General features: G+C 54.3%; 2 protein-coding genes across 2 annotated transcripts; one reads left to right on the top strand and one right to left on the bottom strand.

Moving 5' to 3' along the window:
- The first annotated feature begins 1,659 nt into the window (after positions 1-1,659).
- On the top strand, positions 1,660-19,673 carry TPRN (taperin). The gene is made up of 4 exons (XM_027906743.1): positions 1,660-3,822; positions 16,954-17,134; positions 17,354-17,481; positions 18,245-19,673. Exons 1-4 carry the CDS (start codon positions 1,660-1,662, stop codon positions 18,305-18,307), a joined length of 2,535 nt encoding a protein of 844 aa, XP_027762544.1. The 3' UTR covers positions 18,308-19,673.
- Positions 19,674-20,665: 992 nt separating this feature from the next.
- Positions 20,666-23,754, bottom strand: LOC114069741 (Sjoegren syndrome nuclear autoantigen 1-like). The gene is made up of 3 exons (XM_027906752.1): positions 23,703-23,754; positions 23,424-23,623; positions 20,666-20,970 (listed from the first exon to the last, which is right to left on the bottom strand). Exons 1-3 carry the CDS (start codon positions 23,752-23,754, stop codon positions 20,848-20,850), a joined length of 375 nt encoding a protein of 124 aa, XP_027762553.1. The 3' UTR covers positions 20,666-20,847.
- Positions 23,755-23,761: the final 7 nt, after the last annotated feature.

Here is a 23,761-nt window from a genome sequence, read left to right on the forward strand (position 1 = left end):
GACTGGCAGGGGAGGAGATGAATAATGGCTGGATTTACTGTTTTGTTCTAAAGGCAGGCGGGCACGCAGCGAAACCAGCAGATGTCAGGTTCAATGCCCACAAAGGGAGGCGTTTTCTTTGCGCCAGGTGCAGCAAAACTGTGTGGGATTCATTATTTCAGGCTTTGTGGGCTTTACACGGGCTCAAAAGCCAACCAGACAAGACCACGAAAGAGAAATCCATTGAGATCTCCGAGCACAAAGGCACATTGTTGGCTCTGGCCGTGCCTGAGCCATGAGTCACCAGAGGCGGGGAAATGTCTCTGCCCGCTTGCCTGGTCTTTATCCTCAGCCCCGGGCAGCGAGGGCTGCAGGCGGGTGGTGCATCAGGGACCTGTCGCTTCGGGGAGTATAGCAGGTCATGTGTGAACCTCACATCACCCGGGTGTTATTTAAGGTGAAAGGCGAAGAGCTGCCTCCTTCCCCTGAGCTCTGCGGTGCAGCAGAGCAGCTCCTCGGGGCACACAGTACAGCTGGGCATACGTGGGCAGCTTTGGCAACAAAAAAAAAATCTATTTTTAGTAGTATAATTCCCAGGTAGTGTTTGAAGGAGGTGCGATTGCTCTGTTGTGGCTTGGGAGTGCAAAGGTAGGAGCCTTATCAGGAGCACAGGGAGCTGCTTCCCGTAAACACACCTGTGTTTTGGGCAGCCCGGCTGCAGTGGGTGCATCACCCACACCGGGCATGCCGGGGTGCGGCTCCACAGCTCCCAGCCAGGCCAGAACCTCCCCAAAACCTGGCCAAAGATTACTTATGTGGGAAGTCCTGTACTGACCCGCGATCGTTTCCTGATTTGCACAGAGTTCCCAAAGACACCTGTAGGTGGCTGATAACAGGCACTGACTGGAAACAACGCGACGGCGGCACTTTTGTACTCAACAGGTGGCTGTTGAGTCACAGAATAGCTGGGGTTGGAAGGGACTTCTGGAGATAATCCAGTCCAATTCCCTGCCAAGGCAGGGTCACCCAGAGCCAGTGATACAGGAACGTGTCCAGGTGCGTTTGGAATGTCTCCAAGAGAAGGAGACTCCACAACCTCCCTGGGCAGCCTGAAGAGCGAAGCCGGTGGGAAAAATGCTTTCCCCACTTTGCTGCCACTTGCCGTGGAAAGTCCCCCTTGTGTCCATCAGAGCTCTCCCTAAAACACTCGTGTGACGGGATGGGTGGGATGGGCACCCGGGGCTGGTTCCCTGCCCACCACGGCCGCTCCCGCCCAGGCACCTGCCCGGACCACGGCCAAGATCCCGTGAGTGACCCCGAAGGGCGACTTTCACTCCTGTCCTCGGCTGGTGCCCCGCCGGCCAGTCCAGGATGGAGGAAAGGGCAGATCTGGGTGTTTAGGATTCTTTGTGTCGGTCACCGTGGCCCGTGTGGGGCTGAGACCCCGCGGGCCGGGGGCTGCTGAGGGCGAGGGGAGGGCAGTGCAGACAGCGATCCCAGCCGCTCCCAGCCGCGGGGCTGTTCCCCCGGGTGAGCCCCACCCCGAGCGGGGCCGGGCGGGGCGGAGCGCTGAGAGCGGCCCGGGCCGGCCGGGAAGGGGGGCGGCCCAGCCCGGGGGCGGTGCCGCGGGGCCGGCCCGGCGCGGCGGGGCCCGGCCCGCAGAGCCCCAGCGCCGCCGCCATGAGCAGCGCGGAGCCGCCGCTCGGTGCCGGGCCGCGGGCTCAGCCCGCCTGGCAGCGGGAGATCCTGGAGCGCAAGCGGGCCAAGCTGGCGGGGGCGGGCGGCGAGCCCGAGCCGCCCGCCGGGGAGCGGCTGGTGGTGGCCGAGAGCCTGGGCCCGCTCCGCGAGAACCCCTTCATGCGGCTGGAGAGCGAGCGCCGCCGGCTGCGGCAGGGGCGGCCCGGGCCCGGCGCCGCCGCGGCGCGGCCGCTGCAGCAGCTGCTGGAGCTGTACAGCGCCGTGCCCGGGATCCGCACCATCCGCGCCGACAACATCCTCATCATCGAGTCCCGCACCGACCCCGCCGCCTGCTTCGCCGCGGGGGACGCGCCGCCCGCCCGCCGCCGGGACCCGGCCGGCCCCGACCCGCTGCGGGAGCTGCTGGCCCGGCGCGGGGCCGCGCTCGCCGAGATCCGCGCAGACCAGGTCGTCATCTACGAGACGGGCGAGCCGCCGGAGCCGCCCGAGGCGGCCGAGCCGGGCACCGTCAGCCGCCTCCTGGAGAAGTTCGGGCAGCGCCCGCGGGGCCGCCGCCGCCGCGGGGGGGACGCGCTGAGCGGGACCGGGACCGGCGGGGCCGCGGCTCCTCCGCAGGTGGGACCGGGCGCTGCCCGGGCCGCGGGGCCCGGCTCCCCCCGCGCCCCCGCGCCCCTCCACAGGGGCCCCGGCTCCCCCCGGGCCCCGGCTCCCAAGGCGGCACCGGCATCCCCGCCCGCGGTCCGCGCCGCTCCGCAGCCGGCGGCCCCCCGGGCTGCCACCCCCCCGGCGGTGCCGGCCGCCCCCCAGCCCGCTGTCCTGCAGCCGGTGTCCCCACGGGCTGCCACCCCCCAGCCGCTGCCGGCTCCCCCGCGGGCTGTCACCCCCGAGCCCGCGGCACCTCCCCGGGCTGTCACCCCCCAGCCCGTGTCCCCCCAGGCAGCCCCGGCTCCCCCCCGGGCTGTCACCCCGCAGCCCACAGCCGCCGCACGGGCCGTCGCCCCGCAGCCCGCGGTTACCCCCCGGGCCGTCACCCCCGAGCCCGCAGCCCCCCAGCCCACCCCGGCTGCCCCCCGGGCCGCAGCCCCCCAGGCGGTCCCCGCCGCCCCCAAGGCTGCAGCCCCCCAGGCCAACTGCTTCCTCCACAAGATCAGCTCCAACTCGTTCACCGTCACCCCCCGGGGGCAGCCCCCCAGCGCCCGCGTCCCCGAGCCCGGAGCTGTCCCCGCGGGCCGCCCCGCGCCGCCCAAGGGGCCGCCAGTGCCATCCGCCAGCCCTTCCCATGCCAGAGCCAACGCCAGGAGGCCAAAGCCAGAGGAGGCCGAGGCGCCCGTGTCGCCCCTGCCCAGTGCCAGTCCGGCCCCCCGTGCCACCGGCGCCACTCAGCCGCTCTCCGCCTCAGCCCCGCGGGCCGGGGGCTCCTTCGAGATCCACCCGGCCCCCAAGCCCGACTTGGCGGCCATCCCAGCCCACGACCTGCAGGCTCAGGCTCTGGCCAAGCTGCGCCTGAATTCACGCAATTCCTTCCTGTTCGTGCCCCGCCGGGAGGGCGGCCCGGCTCGGCCCCCGGCCCACATTGCCCGGCCGGGGCCGCCGCCACCGCCCTCGGAGGAGAAGGCAGCGAAGGAGCCCCCGAGGGCTCCCGCCCCGGAGCAGGAGGAGCCCGTGGCTGCCCCACCGGCGCCTCTGGACCCGCTGGTACCTGTGACTTACATCGATGACATTGTGGAGCCGGACAGCGGGGAGGTTTCTCCCAGGGCCGGCTCGACTGCGAGGACGGGGAGCTTGGATCAGCCCGAGGGAGCTGGCCCTGACCTGGAGATGGAGTTCTCCTCTGTGCCCCTCTACAGACCCCACTCCGCCCCCCACCAGAGGGGAGGCAGCACCTTCACTGTCGTGCCCAAAAGGAAGCCCGTTGCCTCGGGGCTGCAGACTCTCGCTGATGCCAGCGGAAAGCCGCAGCGGGAGGAAGAGGATGAGGAGGAGGAGAGCAAAGGAAGAGGCAAAGCCATGGAGAACGCTGATGGGCCCCAGGTGGGGATACCCCATAAAAAGCGCTACCCCTCGGTGAACGAGATCGAAGTGATCGGAGGGTACCTGTCCCTGGAGAGGTCCTGCATGAGCAAGACGGGCTCCCGCCGCAAGAAGGTAAGAACTGCCTGGGGCACCTCTGTGCTGAACAGCCAGGCTGGACGTGGCTGCCCTTGGGCTGCCTTTCCACGAGGCTCCGGGTGGGAAGATGGGAAGTGTGTTTGGGAAGATGGGCTTGGTCCTTTTGGGAGCCAGAGGCTGCTCTCGGGGAGGGGGCAGTGGGTGCTGTTCCACAAAGCAGCTGAGGGTGGGATATGCCCTGTGATAACTGCAGGGCCTCTCCCACCCCGTCCCCTCTTGGAGATATGATAACAGAAAGTAAAATACTTCAGATATTTAGGAAATCAGGGTGAGATGCGTGGTTTGAACAGCTGTGGGTTTTCCCTCCAGCTCTGCTGGCTGTGTCTGTGGGTACTGGACATGTTGAGCTCCCCATGGTCATTTGGGCAGCGTGGCACTGGCCTCCTCCCCGCATTAGTGATCTATTGATAGAGGCTCAAGAATTAGGTCTCGATTAGGCAGAAAGAGATCAGCAAGAACTTAACTCCCCTTGATAGGATTAAACCACCTGCGCACTCTGGATGTGCAGCTACAGCTCTGAAGATCCGCGAGATGTCGATTGCTCCAAGTGCCTTTGGAGTGAATGCCAGATTTTCTCACTGCTTGGGATCTAACTTAGATCCTTGTGAGCCCTACATTGTGATTTAATCTTTGTAGGGCTTGGTGAAACGCAGCTGGATGTGGTAAGAGGAGGAGTGGGCGTGTTGTTGGGCTCTGAAAGCAGCACACTGAGGTGACAGATCCCAACTTCTAAGCTGCAATGTGACATGTTTTCCCATAGCAGGAAGAGCTGTTTGACATTCCCGTTACCTAAATCCAACTGGATTGCTGATGGACTGAATCCACACGGGTGCCTGAGGCGCTGAGCATTATAATTTGAGGAAATCCCTTGAGCAGGATGCATCTCATTTGAAGGGAGACAGGGAGTGCTGCTTCCCTGGCTTAACGCTGTTAAATTCCTTCCTAAGCACATGCAGCCCGTGTTAATTTGATGGTGACTAATGCAGGGAGCAGGTCTGGAGCACGAGCACCTTGAGATCCAGAATAAGCAAATGAGGAGTGATGATTCTGGCTCAGTGCTCCTGAAGTTTTATCTTGTTCTCCTACAGGGGAATGCTTGGAGTTGTTCTGACTGGAGTTGTTCTGTTTAAACACCTGCTGGCTTGAACCCATTCCAGCTGTTTTCTTGGCTCTGCTCTGTTCAGTTTGGGGTGTTAAACGGATTTACACCAACTCAGGTGTGTGCTGTAAATGGTGAAAATATCAAGACAACATGTTACAGTTATGGGTGCTCTTGGGATGGAGCAGAAGATCCAGGGGAAACCTTGTGGGACAGCTATGCTTGGGTAAGCCCTGCTCCTGATGCAGCTGGGGAGCCGATTCCTCTGAGCAGGGAGTGCTGCAGGGGCACAAAGAACAGAGCCAAACCAATTAAATGGTGCACAATGGAAGCTGTCCTTAACACTACAAAATGAAGGGAGGGAGATGAGGACAAGGCCAGTGCAGTGACTGAGTTGTTTTTAAGTTGGTCAAACACCAGAGGAGGAACCCAAAAAAGTCGTGGCACCTCCAACCCTGGAGCTGTCTGAAACTTGGCCTGGGGAAAGCCTTGAGCAACTGGCAGGTCAGACCTGCTTAAGGCAGGAGTTGGGACTAGAGACCTCCAGAGGATCTTTCCTAACCAAAAATGTCATGATATTGGTTAGGAGCTGTTTTGTCTGTCAGTGTTGGATTTGTGTGACATTGGGCAGGTCAAGGAGCTTCTCTGCCCGTGTTCTTATCAGCTTAGTGGCATTGACTGTCCCACTGTGCACATGAGGTGCTAAATACTGCAAAGTGCACAGACAGCTCTAACAGCCTTCAGGGGGATGTCCTGCAGGAGAACCTGGGTAAACATCTGGGTTTGGAGAGGAGGGATGTAACAGGCAGTTCCTGCTCTGCCTTTTAATATTGCAGAGCTCAGGGGACTGAAACAAATGGGGACCCTCTGGAAACTAAGATCCAGCTTAAGGAGGAGTAGTAGAGACACAAGTTTCTGGGTAAAATTAAATGTGGTGATGGAGTGGAATAAACACCCATTTTTTCAGTTCTCTTCCTGCTTGGAGTGGCAAGCCCGGGGTTTGACTCTGTAGACAGCGTTTAGAAGATGCTGATGCTAGAGCAAATGGAAAGATTTCTGTTTACTCTTGACCTAGAGGATGTTTGTGGCTTTTACTCTGGGTAATAAGGCTGAGTGTTGATGCCTGAAAAGGAAGGAGCTCGTATTAGGATGCATTCCTTGGTTTCTTCCCAAGAGATCGCTGTGTGTCGCCAAGGCAACCAGCCAAAAACAAGGGTTCTGTTTTGTAGCTGTGCAGGGGTTTTCAGAAACTTGATTTTTGGCCTGAATTGGGCAGAAGCAGAGGGATCCTGAGAGCTGAGAGCTCAAACCACAGTCCCCTTCTCTTTTGGGGCATCAAAATCAAACCTGACGCTGGTTTTAGTGAGCAACTACCTGTGTCTCTTGGGGTGAATGAGCCCACCTTGTGCTAAGCATCTTCCTTTCCAAGCCCTGCCTTGGATTTGCTCAAGGCTCTTTAGTGATGTTCCTTGCTCAAGGAATTAGTGTTTAGGGAAACTTTGGCGACTTGGAAAATGTCAGTGATTTGCTGGTGCCCAGCAGGGATCTGGGAGAGATAAAAAGCAGGTCTAGCACAGCCTGGACATGCTGTGGATCAGTGGGTGTCTCCATGTACAGCCAGGGCTAAGGATTTATTAGGAGGGAGGCAGCCCTGGCAGTTGGACCCTCTGTTCTGTGAGGTGCAAATGATGTTTTGCTTCAAATGTGGGAATTCAGCCTCTCTTTTCGTCCCCGTGTCTGGCCACTGAAAGCCTGACTGTGGTACTGATCCCAGCAAAATGGAGCTGGTGAGGTCCATGTCCTCTGGCCCACATCCTGCCTGGATTTTGGGAGCGGGAGGGTGGCTGGGACAGGCTGGGAGCAGATTCCAGCACTGCTCTGGGCTGCACAGAGGGAGCTCCAGCCCCTGCCCTGGGCTGCTGGCAGTCTGCAAGACTTGTGACTTTGCTGTGGCCTGAGGGGTGCTGCTGGTGTGCAGGACATTTCAGGAAAAACAGCCTTATTGCTCCTTCCAGACCTTCAGATATGTGAAGCAGCTGTTAGTTTTGGAGTTGGAGCTGGATCTTGGTGAGGGGGAGAGAGATGCCGTTCCCGTGTCAGGACAACAATTTCCCAGCTCTGTTGTGCAACTGGAGCTGCTGTGGTGGGACAGGCAGCGCTCACCCAGGGCTCTGAAGGTCAGTGGGGGGCTGTGTGTGATGGGACACAGCGGGATCTGCAGCTGGATGGGCTGTGCCCATCCTGGGGATCAGGCTGCCTGTGTGGGCAGGGACCTGGAGCTTTTGTCCTCCTGCAGGGTTCAGGTGCCCTTGAGGACTCTTCATCTGCTCTCGTGGCTGTTTTGAGGCCTCTCCAAGGTGTCCCAGCATTAGTTCAGATAAAGCAGTGGGGGTGTGACTCAGCGACCGCTTCCAGCTCCAAACGGATGTGCTGGGCAGCTGCTGGAGGAGCCTGGCTGAGCTCTCAGCTCCGCTGGTGAGGACAGGATACGAGCACAGGGGTGGAAGGAGACCTACTGACCTTTGTTCTAAAGCAGGAGTGGGGCAGAGGATGCAGAGCACTGCTGCTGGCCTCTGCTCAGGGCTCCTCTTTGTTATCACAGAGAACTGAAAGCCTTTCAGCCCCACAGCCCTGGGAGGAAGGGGAGGCTTTGCTGCAGGATGCGGATCTTTGGGATCTCAGAGGATAAAATCTACCTCGGCTGAGCTGAAAAGAGTCAATGGTGGTTTGGTCACCTGCCAGAATAACGTACAATAATGTTGTCAGTGAGATAGAAATCTGGGTTTCTGCAGAGCATGTGACTGGCACGTTGGAGTGAGGGCTTGGGAAGGACGGCAAAGTGCAGAGCCAGCCGGGCTCCTGAGGAGCAGCCACTGCCTTTAGGCTTCGTGCTCTCATCTCCCTGGAGGATGGACTCTGCTGGGGAGCTCCTGTGTGTGCAGCACTTGCCCTGACTGTGCTCCTTCCACGTGTCTTGTCGCTCCTGCGGTTCATCCCAAACCACGGCATGCTTGTCCTCTCCAGGGAAAGTGACTGCTGGCCAGGCCACCCAAAGTCCTGTGAGTAACAGGACCTGAGAGCCAACACTCATCAGGTTGTTGATGGTTTTGATGTGTGTTTCCTGTCACAGCTGGTGGTTTGCCATGTGCTGGCAGACGGGCCTGAGCCCTGTGGGAGCAGGGATTACGGGAACAAGGCTGGTGGGATCCAAACAGTTGGAGTCTAATGGTAAATTGTCTTCAAAGATGTTCAGCTGAACTTCAAAATGTTCCAGCCTATGTGGACTTCAGCAAGGTCTGTTTCTTAATGTTTTGAGCTGCATAGTGCCTGAATGTGGCTTTCAAATTCCCACTTCAATGTCTGTTAAAAAATTATTCTTAATATCCCTCAGTTTTCATGGTGGGCAGGATTGGGCAGCAGCTTTGTTGGTCTAACCAGCTGAACTTCTTGCTGTGCAGTTCTCCATCAGCTCAGTTCTGTTGGAGATGGTCTCCTGTGAGAACCAGCTGTAGGCTCAGGATGCTGGCAGGGATGAACACCTCCAGCTATTGCCCAGACCTGTTTGCAGCAAGTCTGCACAGTGGGGAGTCTGAACATCAGTGGCTGCCTGAAGTTTTTTTTTTTTTTTTTTTGCAATGTATAACACAATTAAATTAACCATAACACAAGTAAATTAATGTGGTGGTAGAAGCAAAAATCTCACTGCAAAAATTCCTTAGATTAATTATGTCCTCTCTGTGTTTTGGAGGGATCAGAGCAGAGATTTGTGTTCTTCAGCCCTCAGAGAGCTTGTTCTTGTTCTGTTTTCTGTCTCTGTCTGTGCTCTGCTGGGGCAGGTCCATCTGCCACATTTAAGGAGGGGCTGTGGCAGTATCTGACATGGATGTATTGCATTTTTGGTAGATGAGGTCAGCAGTGATAAGTCATGCTCAGGAAATAAGGTCTTGGATGAGGAGGCACAGTCCCTCCTCCCCTGCAGGGCCGATCTCCATTAGCTGTCAGATGTCAGCAGGCTCTAACTCTGCTGGTTTTGACCCCGTGATGTTGATGGCTGAAGACTCTAGAAATCAGAATTTGCTGTGGTTTTATCTTTTAAACCACTTCACAAGCTGCACCCAAGGCTGATGGTGGGGCAGTAGAGGGGTTTTTTTGTTTCCTCCCTGCCTGCCAGCTGCTTGAAGTGCTGGTGCTTTGTTGTACAAAACCCTGGCAGAGCAGATGAGTCAGATTTATCTCATCTCTTTAGTGGGAAGCTTTCTGTGACTGAAGTTCTCCATGGCCTCACCGCTCCCATGCTTCGCCTCGTGCTGCAGCAACAGCCTGAGCTGCTCCAGATTCCCCTGGTTTTCTTCCTCCCATCCCCTGTTGCTGTCAGCAGTGAGGGGAACAGGACCGAAGAGCTAAAATAGAAACTCTTAGGCAAATTAGAGGCAAGCCTGGCTTTGAAGCTGGTTAGGATGTGCCCAGGGCTCAGCCTGCCCCAGAGCTCGAGAGGAGATTTGAAATACTTTGTGCTCTGAAGTCTAATCGCAAGGATTACAGTTAACCTTATCTTAATCAGTTTCCTTAATCTGTGGACCAGATTGGAGACAGTTTATAATTTCCCTCTATCTGAAGGATTCAGCTTGGCTTGGGTTGGGGTTTTCCTGCCCACTCTGGTTTTTTCCAGGACGTGGTCATGGTGTTCCTGAGAGGAGCAGAGGAAGGACACGCTCAGCCTGCTGGGGCAGGAGCCCTGCTGGTCTGTCTTACATGTGGGGAACAGCAGAAAAAGTTCAAATGTTCAGTTTCTTGGTTCAGTGGCAGCAAAGGAACTCTCTGTAAGAGCTGCTGCAGCAACATCTCCTTCACCTCGGGGGTTGTGCTCACCTCTCTCCCGAGTGAAACCTGAATTTAAAACCTATTTACAACCCAGACTCCTCCTGGTGACTGCAGTGGGATGTGGGCATGGCACGAGGCTGGGAGGATGCCACCCTTGGGACAATTTGTGTAGGAAGAGTCATCTGAAGCATCTGTGTCACACAGAGCAGCTTCACAAACATCCTGGGAAAATCTGCACTGCAGGAACTTGGTGCTGATGTGTTCCGAGAAATGCCCTTGGGATGATCTTGGGAACTTGGCAGGATGGAGCTGCTGGGTTTGGGGCGCTGGAAGGAATGTAAGGCAAGCTGGAGGAAATATCTCAGACACAATGACAGCAAAACACTTGTGTGCTCAGGGAAATGGTATCTCTTGCAGCTGGTGAACATGCAGGGCTGAGGGCACATCCCTGGGGCTGCTGCACTTCCCACCGAGGAAGCACCTTTTGCATGGTAGGAGTGGAGCAAAAGGGCAAGAGAGACATGAACTGTGTCGTGCAGGGGATAACTGTGCTCATCACTGAAACCTTTTGGTCCTGAAGTCTGGAATGAGCTCCTTGGCGAGGTGGGAAGTAGTTCTGTTCCCAACCTCCCTATATTTCCCATGGAATGATCCATGTTGGGTCCCATTCCAGCACCAGACCAAGGCATTTGTCTGAGCTGCTCTGGGCAGTCTGGGTTGCACAGAAATGTTTGTGGGTGGCATCTCCCAGCACTGCCCCACGTTGTAGCCACAAGTGGTGTGCTCAGAGCTGCCTGCAAAGCAGGCAAAGAATCCTCTGCTGATGGGGAGTTCTGGGTGTTGTTTATGAAGACACCAAGTCTTGACACTAATTGTACCTTGTTTATCCTGCTCTCTTTGTGTATTCAGAGGAGCCTTGTTCCATAGATGTAGGGAGATTTGTCCAATTCTTAAGGGCCAAGTAAGTAATACTTGAATTGCTTGTTAAACCGTGGGAGGCTCTGGCTCCTCTGCCTGCAGATGTGAGGAGGAATAAAGGGATTCTCTGGTGAATGGCTGCTCTGTGCCCTGGCACACTGGGGCTCCAGCTGTGGTTGTTTGGGCTCTGGAACCTCTCCTTGTCCAGCACAGTCGAGGGAAGAGTTAACCAAGCTGCCTGTCCTGTGATGCTCCCGGGGCTGTCCCCACCCTGTCACTTCTCATCAGGAACTTGAAACTTGCCCCTGTCTTGCACGAGGAGTTTAATATTTCGAATCTCCATGCATTGCTCCTATCTGCCATGTGCTCCAGCATATTGATTACACAGGGCTGGCTTTGTGGGTTGCCTTGTAAATGGAGACTTTCTTGTTTTGCCTTGTGGCTTGGGAGCTGGGATGTGATCCTGGAGGAAACCTCTCCTTTGCCAGCCCCACAGGGCTTCCCTGCCGTGCTCCTGCTGTAAATCTTTAGTGCCCTCAGCTCTGCTCAGTAACTGTGGTGCAGTTAATGGCTGAACAGAAGTCAGTGTTGCTCTTAGGAAACACTTCTTGGAAAAGGGGATCACACATGATCAGGCGAGCCTGTGGTGATGCAGCCATCTCCAGTTCCCCAGAATTATTCTTTTTGTGCAGAATGACAGGAAAGCACGTTTCTGTAGTGCCATGTGCAGTTTCCTGGGCACGCTTAGGCTGCTTCAGCCACAGCAGTACAGGGTTAATCCGATATAGGAGCCGAGCCTCAAGTCCCCTGAGTTCCAAGGGATACTTGTCAGGGAAAAACCCTTTATTCCTGTGTCAAGGAAAGGCTTTAGAGGTGCAAAAGCTCCTTATCTTCTCTGAATGATAGCAAAAGCCTTGGTCATGTGCTGATGCTCCTGCAGTCCCCAGGGTACTATTCCAGGCTGCTGCACACAGTTTCAACAGTTTGGGCTGACACATGACCACAGGACAAGTGCAGGCACGTAGACAAGCTCATTGCTAACTCTGAGGAAATGGCTCATTCTTACACAAATCCTTTATCTAAAACTTTCTTTCCAGGGGAGTTGTCTAGATCATTGACTGCAGGTTGCTATAAAAAAAAAAAAAAAAAAAAAGGTTTCTGCTTCTCTGCCTCCTTTTGCTAAACCTGCTGCTCTGTGAGAATGGTCAGGTGGGAGGACCAGGGTAAACTCTTTAGAGATCTTTTCCACCATAAAATATCTGCTTCTGCCCTGTTTCCAGTGTCACAAACAGTTATTTGCCTGTGCAGAGACCTTCCCTCTCACCCCATGGCAGCACGGGAGGTTGTTCAGTGTTTAGAAGGGTCCCGAGCTCTGCTGGCCAGAGGCTCCATCAACCAACCGAATGGGTTTGATCTTTGAGCAGTTTTCCTGCTCAGCCCAGGGAAGCTCTGTGTGCCCAGGCTTCCTGACCCATTCCCAGCTGGCTGCTGCAGTCTCAGGTCATCAGGTGTGATGTCCTTGTTGCTTTCTTGTTGTCCACCCAATTCTTACACAACCAGTGCAGCAGCAAAGGGAGCTCAGCCTAGGAGTGCACGGGAACACGAGGTTCTCCCAAACACTCACTTGGTTCATGCTTGATCTCTGAGATTCACTCACGCTGAATGGTCCTCCCTCCCTGCAGATACCAGCCAAGCCCTCCTGTGACATTGCTGAGAGAGGAGGAGGAGGAGGCACTGGATTGACCAGGTGTGAAAAGCTGCTTTAAAATCACACCCAGCAGCATTTGGCAGCCCACACATGTCCCCAGGGGTCAGAGCAGTCCTTGGGTTTGTCACTTGGGAATTATGTTGCTTGAGGAGAGAGGATAATCAGAGGAAAATTAGTACCTGAAAAGAAGATTCTTGATCCCTGGTGCTACTCAGCTTTGTGGACCTGGTGAAGCACTTGAGTGCTGTGGGTTGTCAGCAATGTGCTGACTCTGACTCTCTCTGCTGGAATAGTTACAGGGTGATTTTATTTTTTTTTCTTGGTCTCTCTTAATGCCCAGAACATTTATTTTTTCCTGATTCTCACAAGGTGAGGATTTGGATTGCAAAGAAGTTCCTGTTTAAAAGGTGGAAACACCCTAGGTGATCATTTGGGCTTTATCTCATCAGCCAAGGAGCAAATGTGATAATGGGTGGAGAAGAGAAAAGCCACACTAAAGAGATTGTTTCTGGAGCTGAGGGTGCAGATTAACCCCAGGAGACTCCCAGAGAGCTCCCTGGTGTGAGAATCCATCGGCTGTTTGCTCTGTCATTAAAACTGCCTTGCAGACTTTCCCGCCTCCCTTTTTTAGGTGAGGTATCTGCTGACTGTCCTTGCTTGTGTCATAGGTTGGGTTCTATAAATTGGTTATTTCTGATAAGTCTCTGTCCACGGGGACTCTCTGGTGGTTGGTCTGGGAGCAGCCTGCCCTGAAAGAAGGTTGACTTTTGTTTTCTTTTCTAAATGGGCCCTGTATGACGACTCTGATTTACGCACGTTGGGCAATGTTTACCCTGCCTTCTCTTTTCCTGGGTACTTTATTACTCATTGCTGTTCAAATCCTAGCAAATAAATAAATGATTCTTGCTATGGCAACAATAATCTGCTGGCTGAGCAGCACAATATTCCCTGAAAAGCCTGCTTTGCTCTTCCCAGCGTGTCTCTGATTGCAGGGCAGAGTAGTAATATATAGATATATGGGTTGGTTTGTGACACAGTTTTGTGGGTGAAGCCTTCAGCTGAGTGAAGAGTGACAAATCCCTGCAAACATCCACAGCTGAAGGGTGCAAAATTCTTCCTTGCCACAACTGGCAGCTGCTGCTGGGGCAGAAATGGGGAAAGCAGCGCTGAGACACGTTGAGCAGAACCCTCTGGCTGGGCTCCAGCGTGCTTGGCTCTGCTGGGAGACGCTTTTCTTCTACAGAAACGTCCCCTCTTGCCTTTTGTGTTCCCATGAAAGCCTCAGGGGTCTGGCAAGGGGCTGCTGGCTGTGCAGACCTGTTGTCTGTGCCATTGCTGGGCCCTTGATTTTCCTGTTTAGATGGTTCCTGGGCCTGAAGCTGCCCCTGCTCCCCACACACTGCTCCGTTCTGCTCAGAGCGTTTCTTCAGGCAGCTCTGCCCCTGTGGCCCCTGGTTTTGCCTGAGCACCTCACCCCCCCATCGTCTTTTGGGTCAAGCTTGGGTTGTGCTTCCCTGAAACCACGTCATGCTTGGGAAGGGCAGCTCAGCACGTTTACTGCTCTGGGTTTTAGTGCTGCCTGCACGGGCAGGGCTGACTGAGCTCCCTGCAGTCCTTTCCTGCTTGCTCCTTGTGTTTGCTCTGCCTGGGTGCGTCCAGAGCTTTACTGGAGCTCTGTGGGGCTCTGCTGGTGCTTGGGAGCAGGCTCTGGGTGCAGAGGGAGGGACAGGCCCCCCAGTGTGGTTTTTGGGGGGTTGTGCTGTGGTGCAGCCGCGCCACACACGACTGGCCGGTGTGAACTTCGGCGTGTGCTGCTGGGGCAGCAGGTTGTCTTGTCCTGAGCTGTCCCCAGCTGTCCCTGGGTGTGTGGGTTACTGCACTGCTGTGGTTAATGATTGCTCTGTGTGAAGGGCTCCAGCACTGCCTCCTGCTCCTGGTGCCTGGGGGGCTCCTGCAGGACACTCAGCCCCGCTCCGGGAGCGAGCGTGGCCCCGGCTGAACCGGCTGTGGGAAACGGGAGCTGTGTGAGTTTAGGGCTGTTGGGGTGTTGCCTCTGGGCATTGTGTGGGCAGGGTCATAGCTCTGGGTCACTTCTGCTGCGTTCTGCCCTTTGGTTTTGCTCCCTGGTGAGGCTGTTTCCTCCTCCAGCACTACACGCACCTTTGGCCCAAACTGGACTCCAAGTCATTTTTCTCAGAGATTTCCTCCAGATAACAGAAAACCAGGAACACTGAGTTCCATCTCCCAAGCTTAAATTCTAAATCCAAGGCATATCTCTCCTGTCTCCTTTGTTTTCCACGTGTAGCCAAGTAGTTCTTGCCCTTCAGAGCAGTTGCCAGCACTGGGAAGCAGCCTGTGTGCAGTGTCTGGTTCTGGGATAGCTCCTGAGCTCCAGGAGCCCTGGCCACCTCCACCCTCTTGGCCCTCGCGCCTGGCAGAGTGGCTCGTCCCCAGCACAGACACCACATTGTGAGCAGTCCCAGCCTGGCTCGGATCAGGGAGCATCTAGGTCAGCAGCAGGGATGGGAAATTCAGGGAACAGCAACTGGGATGCTCTAATCTTCAGGGCTGTTTTATTCCAGCCCCATTTCTTTGAAATGCAGTCACTTTTCTCCCCATGTGTCAGCTGGAGAAGGTCAGAGTGGCTCTGGGGCAGGGAATGGGGAGAGGCAGCTGGTTGCCCTCTGTGCTGTTTCCATCCTGGGAGTGTGTCCAAGGTGCATCCCATCCTGGGGTGGAGTGGCACCCCAAGTGTGCACTTGCAGGGTGGAAGAGGTGCAGGTGCTCACTCTGTTACCCAGATTCGAGTTAAACTCCCCTTGCTGTTTTGCTGACGTGCAGCAGTGAAATGCTCCCTGATCCCCCACAGCTCCTGGGTCCTGTCTGTGGGCAGCACAGGTGACACTGTGGCAGTGCCTGATGGCAGCTCTGGCCCCTGAGCCCTTTCAGCAGCTCCCAGTGAAGTGGCATCAGTGCTCTGGCCACTGGATGTGCAGAGACAGCTATTCCAGGGAATTGGTGCACCTGGGCAGCACATGTGGTGCTTGAGAGCTGCCTGGGGCCAGGTGCCACTTGCCAGCCCCTGAGGGGAGTTTGGGTGTGAGAGTAACTGCAGATATGGCCCAGGAGGTGAACGTGCTGCTCTTGCTCCTTTGCCAGTCGTTATACGGTGCCTGGAGAGATCCATCCAGCTCCTGCCGCCTGCCCATGTCCCTTTAATTCTGTTGATAACCTTATTGTCTGGGGTTTAATTGCATTTAGAAGTAGAGGGATCACAACACCCTTTTAGACAGCTGCTCCTGAACCTTGATCCCTGTTGGCTGGATGCTTCCCTACTTCTGGCATAAATCTATTCCTGGCAGTTCCTCCTTGTTTGTCTGCTGTGTGCTGGCATCAGCAGCTCTCTGCTCCTTGGGGGTTATTTTCTGGTGTTCTTAAAGAGCTGTGGTGCTTTTTCTCCACCTGCACTTGTGCTGGTGGGAAGTTTTTTAGCCAGTGAATCTCCTCTGCACCTGCTGCAACCAGATCCTCTGAGCACAACAGTAGCTAATGATTAGGACAGGACAGGCTGCAGGGGAGCAAACCCTTCCCTCAGCCTTTCTTTTCAACTGGGAAGAGCACATCTGGAGTTACTTCCACCACCTGCTGGGTGTTACAGGCAGGATGAAGCCAGGCAGTCCCTATTTCCAGCAGAAATGCTTTGCTTCAGTCCTGCTTTAAGCAGTATCCTAATGGTGATTACAGGCTTGTAACCAATCCAAAATTTTCTTCTTGTTATTCACAGGTGATGAACTTGTCTCAGAGCAAGGGCTGGTCTTAAACACCATTCCATTTCTAGTGTTTTTGCTCTCTAGTTTTCTTCATGACCCATAAAATTCTGGTTTTCCCGTGAGGTTTGAGGCACCTTCATTCCTCAATTCTTCCTTCATTCATTCACCTTCATTCTCCCAGTTACTGTGCCAAGGTCATTAGTGAGAATACTGAATAAAACTGGTCTCAAACCAGAACCTTGTCCAGTATTTTCCTTTCTCTGCTACCACCTGTTACCATCTCTCCTTCAGCTGTTTCCACCTTCTCACTTGTGCTATTAAGCCCTGTTTTATGTAGTTTAAGTAGCTCTTTTCCAGGATGTCCTCCTAAGACCGGGGTCCTGATCACCAATATTTCTGTAGTCTGGGTACACAAACCAGTTATCAGGCATTAGCAATGTCACCTTTCCAACAGGTGGATGTCTTCCTTTCCTGCTTGGCAACATTGATCTCTCGAGAGAGTCGCTGGCAGCTCCTCCTGGGTGCTGGGCATCAGTGAGATGATGGTGAAGGGCAAAAGGCCAGAGGTGCTCTGGACCCTTCAGCCTCCTGCCTCCATCCCATCCATTTGGCCCTCTGTCAGCATGGCAAGAGATCCACCAAGGCACATGGGAAGGGATGGGGGGGATATTCAGTCATTCCTATAAACCAGGGTGCAGCCATGGGGGGCACAGCGGCCTGAGCCAGAGCCAGCGTTGGGATCAGTGGGTTCCTGTGCTGCTCCCTGACAATCCTCCTTGGCTCTTGTCTAGATGAAGATCTCCTTCAATGAGACAAGTTTGCAGACTATGTTCGAGTACCCCTCAGAGAGCTCCCTGGCAGAGGAGGAGGAGGAGGAGGAAGGCCACGCTTCGGAAACAGAGGAGGAGAAATCTTGCCCCTTTTACGTTCCACGCCCAAATGGCACTTTGCATCCCAGTACACCCAACTCAGGTGAGTGAGGCCCTGTGTGTTGGCACTGTGGGGTTTCTGGTGGTGTCTGACACCGTCTGTGTTTCCTACAGACCCTTGTGGGGCTCCACACGAGTGGAAATGCCAATGGAGGTGAACAGGGAACTGCAGCTGGGCAGCTTCCATGCTGTCCCTGCAGGGATCCTGGCCACACTTCCTTTGGGGTGGTGAGGAATATTTACACCAGCTTTCTCCTTCCTGCAGATTTATCCAGCTACACCCCAAAGCACTCCGTGAAGTTCAGCGAGTGGCAGGAGCAGAAGTATGAGGGTCCTGCTGCAGAGGGACCCCTCCCAAAGGAAGCTGATTCCCATGGGAACCAGGACATGGTGAGGCTTTTAATAAGGAAGTCTTGCTGAGCTGTTCTGTGGTGCTGGGGTTGTTCTGGGCAGTGGATGGGACGGGATGTGCCTTTGTTCACTGTCCAGGGGAGTGTGTCACTGCTCCCAAAGGGACCAACACAGCGTCCCACTGCTGCTAACAGACCTGTTAGGCAGCTGCACACTCTGCACTCAGCACAGGAAAGACATGGACTTGTTGGAGTAAGTCCAGAGGAGGCCACAGAGATGCTCCAAGGGCTGGAGCCCCTCTGCTCTGGAGCCAGGCTGGGAGAGCTGGGGGGTTCACCTGGAGAAGAGAAGGATCCAGGGAGACCTGAGAGCCCCTTGCAGGGCCTAAAGGGGCTTGTAAAAAAGAGGGAGATTGACTTTTTACATGGGTGGGTGATAGAACAAGGGGAAAAGGGTTTTAAACTAAAAGAGAAGAGATTTAGATTAGATTTTAGGAAGAAATTGTTCCCTGTGAGGGTGGGCAGGCCCTGGCACAGGTTGCCCAGAGAAGCTGTGGCTGCCCCATCCCTGGAAGTGTCCAAGGCCGGGTTGGACGGGGCTTGGAGCAGCCTGGGCCGGTGGAAGGTGTCCCTGCCCATGGCTTTAAGGGTCCTTCCAATGCAAACTATTGTGGGATCCTGGGGATAACCCGGGGCACATTTGGAGGGGGGGGATCAATGCCCTGGGCCAGGTGCCAGTGCAGGGTGTGGGTGCTGATTTGGCCTGGTTGACGACCCCTCCTGCTGCTCTGCTCTCCCCACAGCTCACCCCGGCAGAGAAGGGCGGGCTCTCGGATTTCAGCAGCGAGCCCGCGCTCTACTTCTGAGGGACTCACCCTTGGTCCTGCAGCAGCAGCTGCTGGGCAGGACGTGTCAGTGCAGCTGCCCCGAGCCCGCACAGCGCCCGCCCTCCCGCCCCGCCGGCTGCGCTGCATCCCGATGCCAAGGGGGGACCAGGTGCCGTCGGGCATCTCCGGAGAATATTTGCACTGGATTTTGGGACCTAATTACTACTTTTGAGGCGTATGATTCATTCTGCCTGTGGCCTTGCACATTCCTTGTTCAAGATCAGCTGCTGATTAGGCAAGTGTGTGAAGGGCAGAGCTGTGATCCCGGGATGGATGTCGGTTCTCTCGGTGCTGATCTGAGTCCAGGCACTGTGTGGGGTCTGGACAGTTTCTGTAACGCTTTTCCCATCAGAGGCCTCAGTGGAGAACGGCTCTGGAGTTGGAGCATCTGAGCTGGATTCACAGCGTGGCTGTGACTGACAGGTGGGGTGTCAGTTTGGAAAACCATTGGCTTGTTCTTGGCATGTTTCTGGGACTGGTTTCACTGAACCATCGTGGATTAATGTGCCCGTTACGTGCCTGTGGAGTTCACTGCACACCCTGTGAGGGAGGGAGAGGAATGAACGCCTTTAGCTTTAGGTGTCATTTTTGCACCGATCTGTAACGAAGTGTCCAGACTGGCTCGAGCCTCTTGAAAATTCCCAAACATTGGCCATAGCTTTGATCTGTCCCTACCTACCCAATTCTGGCATCCAGTCTCTAGGAATTGCTGGTTATGCTCCAGTTTGCCAGTTCCTCTTGTTGCTCTGTTCCAGATCTGACTGATCTGTCGTGGTTGGTGGGGAGGGTTCCTTTGAACCACACTCGCTCTGCTCCTCTAATCAAAGCACAGGAGGGCACTTTCACTCCTTTCTTCTGCAGAACTTGAACAAGGAATGTGGGAATTTTTTTTTTTTTGTTTGTTTTTTCTAGGATTTTTATAGTTCTATTGTAATTGTATAATGCAGCCAATATGCAAAGGAATCTGCTAGAATCTTCCATTTACATTTTCTACTACTGTAAACTCAGGGTCAAAATTGCACTCTGGAACAGATGGAACACTGCTGCTAATGTGATTTGTACTTTGGGATTAAAAGAGATGCAGTTGGAACAGATCTGGCCTCTTTGGGCTTTAAGGGATGAGTGGTACCCCGGCAAGGGGCTCTGTCCAAAGGAACAGGCTGGAATCTTTGTTAAATTTGATATGTTTATTGGTTTGCCTGTTCTATAGAGATGATGGATGTCTACTCAAGGTCTGTGAACTGAAGATGCTCTGCATACCTCGCTCTGGGTTTGGTGTGTATTGTAGCAGCAGGGGAAGGTTGTTCTGCTGAAAAACACGGTCAGGATTAAATGTTAGCACATACCTACTTGTAGCTGTTCCCTTCTGTGCCTAAATAATTCTGGAAAGAGAACACACACATACACACACACAGACACACACACACAAAAAAAAATATGAGATACTCAGTAGTTTGTTAGATGTTTTTAGCTGGAGGGGCCACAAAGGAACACTTTGCACCTCCTTGTCCTGTCCAGGCCAACTCAAGACCTGCTCCCTGCTTGACCTCCCAGGAGCAGGAGGTGTCTGCACTGCATCTGCCTGGGACATGACACAGGTACTGTGGGTACTGTGGAATTCCATGCGGTAAGGCTTCTCTTAATGAAATACTTCAGGCTGGAGTAGAATGAGGGAAAATGCAAGGCCTCTAATGAATGCTGGATTTAAGGGGTAAGTTCTCAGCTGTGTGGAGTTAAAACCCTGCCCACAGCCAAAGATCAGGGACTATGTTTGAAGAAAAGGTTTTTTTACAACTTTTTTAGCAGGCAGGGTCCCAGTGAGCATCCTTCCCTGTGGAAAAGCCCAGGTCAGTCTAAGGCAGCTCTGTTTCTAGATTCACAGCTTAGCAAAACTGCAGGTGGTAAGGCAAAAGCTGCTTTCAGCTCCATTTAGGGACAAGGTGTCTGAACTAGTCCTGACTTCGTTCTGCTGTGGATCAATGAGGAATGCTAAAGCCAATATCCTGCAGCTCGTTCCCCTGACCTCAGCCAGCTGAAACACTGCTCTGGTACTCGGTGTACCCTGGGTTAACTCAGTGCCTGCAGCCCCTGGGCAGGGCAGGCTCAGGGGGTGGGGGATGCAGTGCCTGTGTGCTGCTCCTTCCTCCTGCTCTGCCCTGGCCCTGATTCAACCTCACCCAGCGCTGCCTTCCCAGTGCCCAGCTCTGCTCTGCTCCCTCCCTGCCTGTGCCAGGTGCCCTGAGCTCACTCCTGGCAGAGCAAGGTGAGCGCTGTGCTGAGGGCAGGAGCGGCTTCAGGATCACTGTGCTCAAAATAAAGGGTGTGTTTTTTTTGTACACATGCCTACCCTCATCTCTAGCATCTGAGGATCAACTTTAGTGGATCTCTAACTAATACCAAAGCACGTCTGAAAGGAGAATTTACTTCTGGAAAACAAAGGCTTTTATTAAATGTGGCATCCTTGTACCAGAGCAGCAGCTGTCCCAGACCAGCAGGACTTCCCAGGCTGAAAATCAAGTTTAGGAACGCTTTTGTTGATGTGCTTGTTGTCCTAAAGAACTGCTTTGTGGCTCCCTGGCTTTACCATCATTCCCACTTTCTTCCTTCAGGATATCTAGCAATGTCTGAGAATTGTCCAGTACCTGGGAAAGAAATAAAAATAGCTTATTTTTACATTAACTGTTTCTCTTATGAGTTCCCTTCGAGTTCAGCTGATGTGCCTTGCAGCAAGAGGAGTTCTCCAGCCCTTACAGTCCCAAATTCCTGGTGATGTATCATCCTGTAATGTTCCTGCAGGAATGTCTGTGGGGGAGTTTCACTGGTTTGTGCCCATATTCTGATTACAAAACCCCTTAAGCAGTTTATCTGTCTTGGAGCACAAGGCAGAGAACTTCACAAAGCAGACTGGGATAAACTTCTGGGGGTTTTTTATGGTTGGTTGGTTGAGTGGTTGGGTTTTGTTAAGGGAGATGTTGATCCCTGGGCTTTTTAGATCAGTATTGTGCTCAGCTGACCCAGTTTCAACTATTCTGCTGTTAGAACTGCACATTTTGGGCTTCTGGCTTCAAGCCTAACTCAGCTCCACAGTGACCTTTAAGTCAGACTAAATCTTTCATGAATTTTCTCCTATTTTTAGCTTACAGTGTATATAATCTAACTTACTTTGTGTATATAGCTTACAGTGTATATAATCTACCTTACTGTGCTCTAGGCCACAAGAGGTTTAGGAGACCTTGCTGCCTGTCCATCTCACCAGTGTAAAATTTCAACACGGTGGACAATTGTAACAAAATGTGATGGTTGGAGTCCCAAAGATCATTTTTATGTTCCTGTGAGCTTGTGGAAATCACTAAGTGGTCAGAGAGGAGCCAAAGGGAAGTGCCCAGCAGGATGAGGTGCTGGTGGGATCTTGCCATGCTGGAGGAAGGTGGAGTCCTGTGGGGACTGGGGAAAGCAAGGAGTGATCACAAACCAGGGCTGTACATGCCCAGGAAAGGAACTCTGATCACAAACCAGGGCTGTACATGCCCAGGAAAGGAACTCTGTTACTGGTTTCTGTTTGTAGGACACCTCCCTCTCCTCCTCACCTCTTTTTATCTCATATGAATGTAAGTTCCTTTCAATAAACAGGAATTCAGTTGTAGGCTGGGGGTGTGACTTGGGTCTCAGGTAAGGTTTCTTTTCAAAGGGGCTGTTTGTGTGCCTTTATGATACAATTTTTAAGCTGTTAATTTTTTATGTGAGTTTCCCCCTTCACTTCAAACCAGCCCACTTCAGGACCTGATGAGGAAACAGCTCCAGCCTCACCTGAAAAATAACTGTCATGGAAAAGTACTGACTTTGGGAGAGGAAGAGAAGCTGACACAGAGTAGGTGATCTCATTCAAAAAGCAAATGGAGAAGACAGCAGCTAATAGGGGGAAAGAGTGCTTCTGGCCCAAGCTGCCCTGCCACCAACAGAAGGAAAATTGCCACTTCTCTGAAAGTAGCCTGGAAAGATCCTTTTTGAAAAATAAAAATCTGGTTGGTGTGTAATGCAGAAGTGACTTCAGATGTGATCCTATAATCAGGCAATCCCTGCCTGGCAGTTTACAAATCCAGGAACAGCGAAAGGGTAGAGCTGTCCCAGGAGCTGAAATGACAGCACCAGCCCTCGCACCATTTGTTTCCTTTCCACTCTTTACTGTCCCAGTATTTGACTCTTAATGACACTATTCCATTAAAAATAAAGGAAACTACATTAAACGTGAAGGAAGAGTGTCTGGCAGGTCACCAGTTCCATCAACACTGTTACCTGCAGGAATTTATGGGCTTCTGGCTCAGTTTCCTCCTTTTCCCAAACGATGGCTGTGGGATGGTTGCTTTTAGGGGTCTGTTTCAAGGACCACTTTGATGTATTTCGACAATAAGCTTTGCCCAAGCTCAAAGAGCACCAAAACTAATCCCAGTCCAATCAACCCCCTTGTGACCAGGGTGTGTGTGCTGGAGCTGGAACCCTATCCCTGGCAGTTGTTTCGGCTGCAGTGCTACGATTTTCACTGCAGTGTGGGTGATGGTTCATCGAGGTGCTGCAGACAGACCTTCAGGCAAAACCAGCTCCTGAGTTCCCAGGATCACAGAATACCCCGAGCTGGAAGGGACCCCCAAGGATCATCCAGTCCAGCTCCTGGTCCTGCACAGACACCCCAACAATCCCACCCTGTCCCTCAGAGCCTTGTCCAAACGCTCCTTGAGCTCTGGCAGCCCTGGGGCCTAAATCTCCCCTGACACAACATTAGGTTGGATCTCAGGGAAAGGTTCTTCCCCCAGAGGGTGGTTGGCACTGAACAGGCTCCCCAGGGCAGTGGGCACAGCCCCAAGGCTGCCAGAGCTCCAGGAGGGTTTGGACAACGCTCTGATGGACAGGGTGGGATTGCTGGGGTGTCTGTGCAGGGCCAGGAGCCGGATTGAATGGTCTCTATGGGTCCCTTCCAGCTCAGGGTATTCTGCGATTCTGGATTCCGCGATCCCCGGGGGGTCTCAGGGAGCAGAGATCGGTCCCTCCGCTTCTCACGAGGATGTTCCAGCGCAGGGCCGGCACTGCAGTCCCTCCGTACCTGCCCGCAGGCCTCCTCGGTCTCGGCGATGGTGCGGTCGATCTGTGCGCGGGTGGCCCGCAGCCCCGCCAGGCTCTCGCTGGTGTCGGCCAAGCGCCGGGCCAGCGCCGCCATCCGCGCCTGCAGCCGGCCCCGCTCCGCCTCCTGCGCCCGGATCTGCCCGCTCAGCTCGTCCCGCCGGGCGCGGAGCTCCGACAGCCCTGCGGGGCGGCACCGTCACACGGGGAGCCCGGCCCGGCCCCCCTGCCCGGCCCCCGGCCCGGCCCCGGCCCCGCTCACCCTCCCGCAGCGCCCGGCGCTGCCCCCGCAGCGCGGCCCCGGCCCCGCTCATCGCCGCT

The sequence above is a fragment of the Empidonax traillii genome, unplaced genomic scaffold (assembly GCF_003031625.1).
Source record: "Empidonax traillii isolate 1590-97213 ecotype Southwest subspecies unplaced genomic scaffold, ASM303162v1 scaffold1350:size273897, whole genome shotgun sequence".
Lineage (NCBI taxonomy): Eukaryota > Metazoa > Chordata > Aves > Passeriformes > Tyrannidae > Empidonax > Empidonax traillii.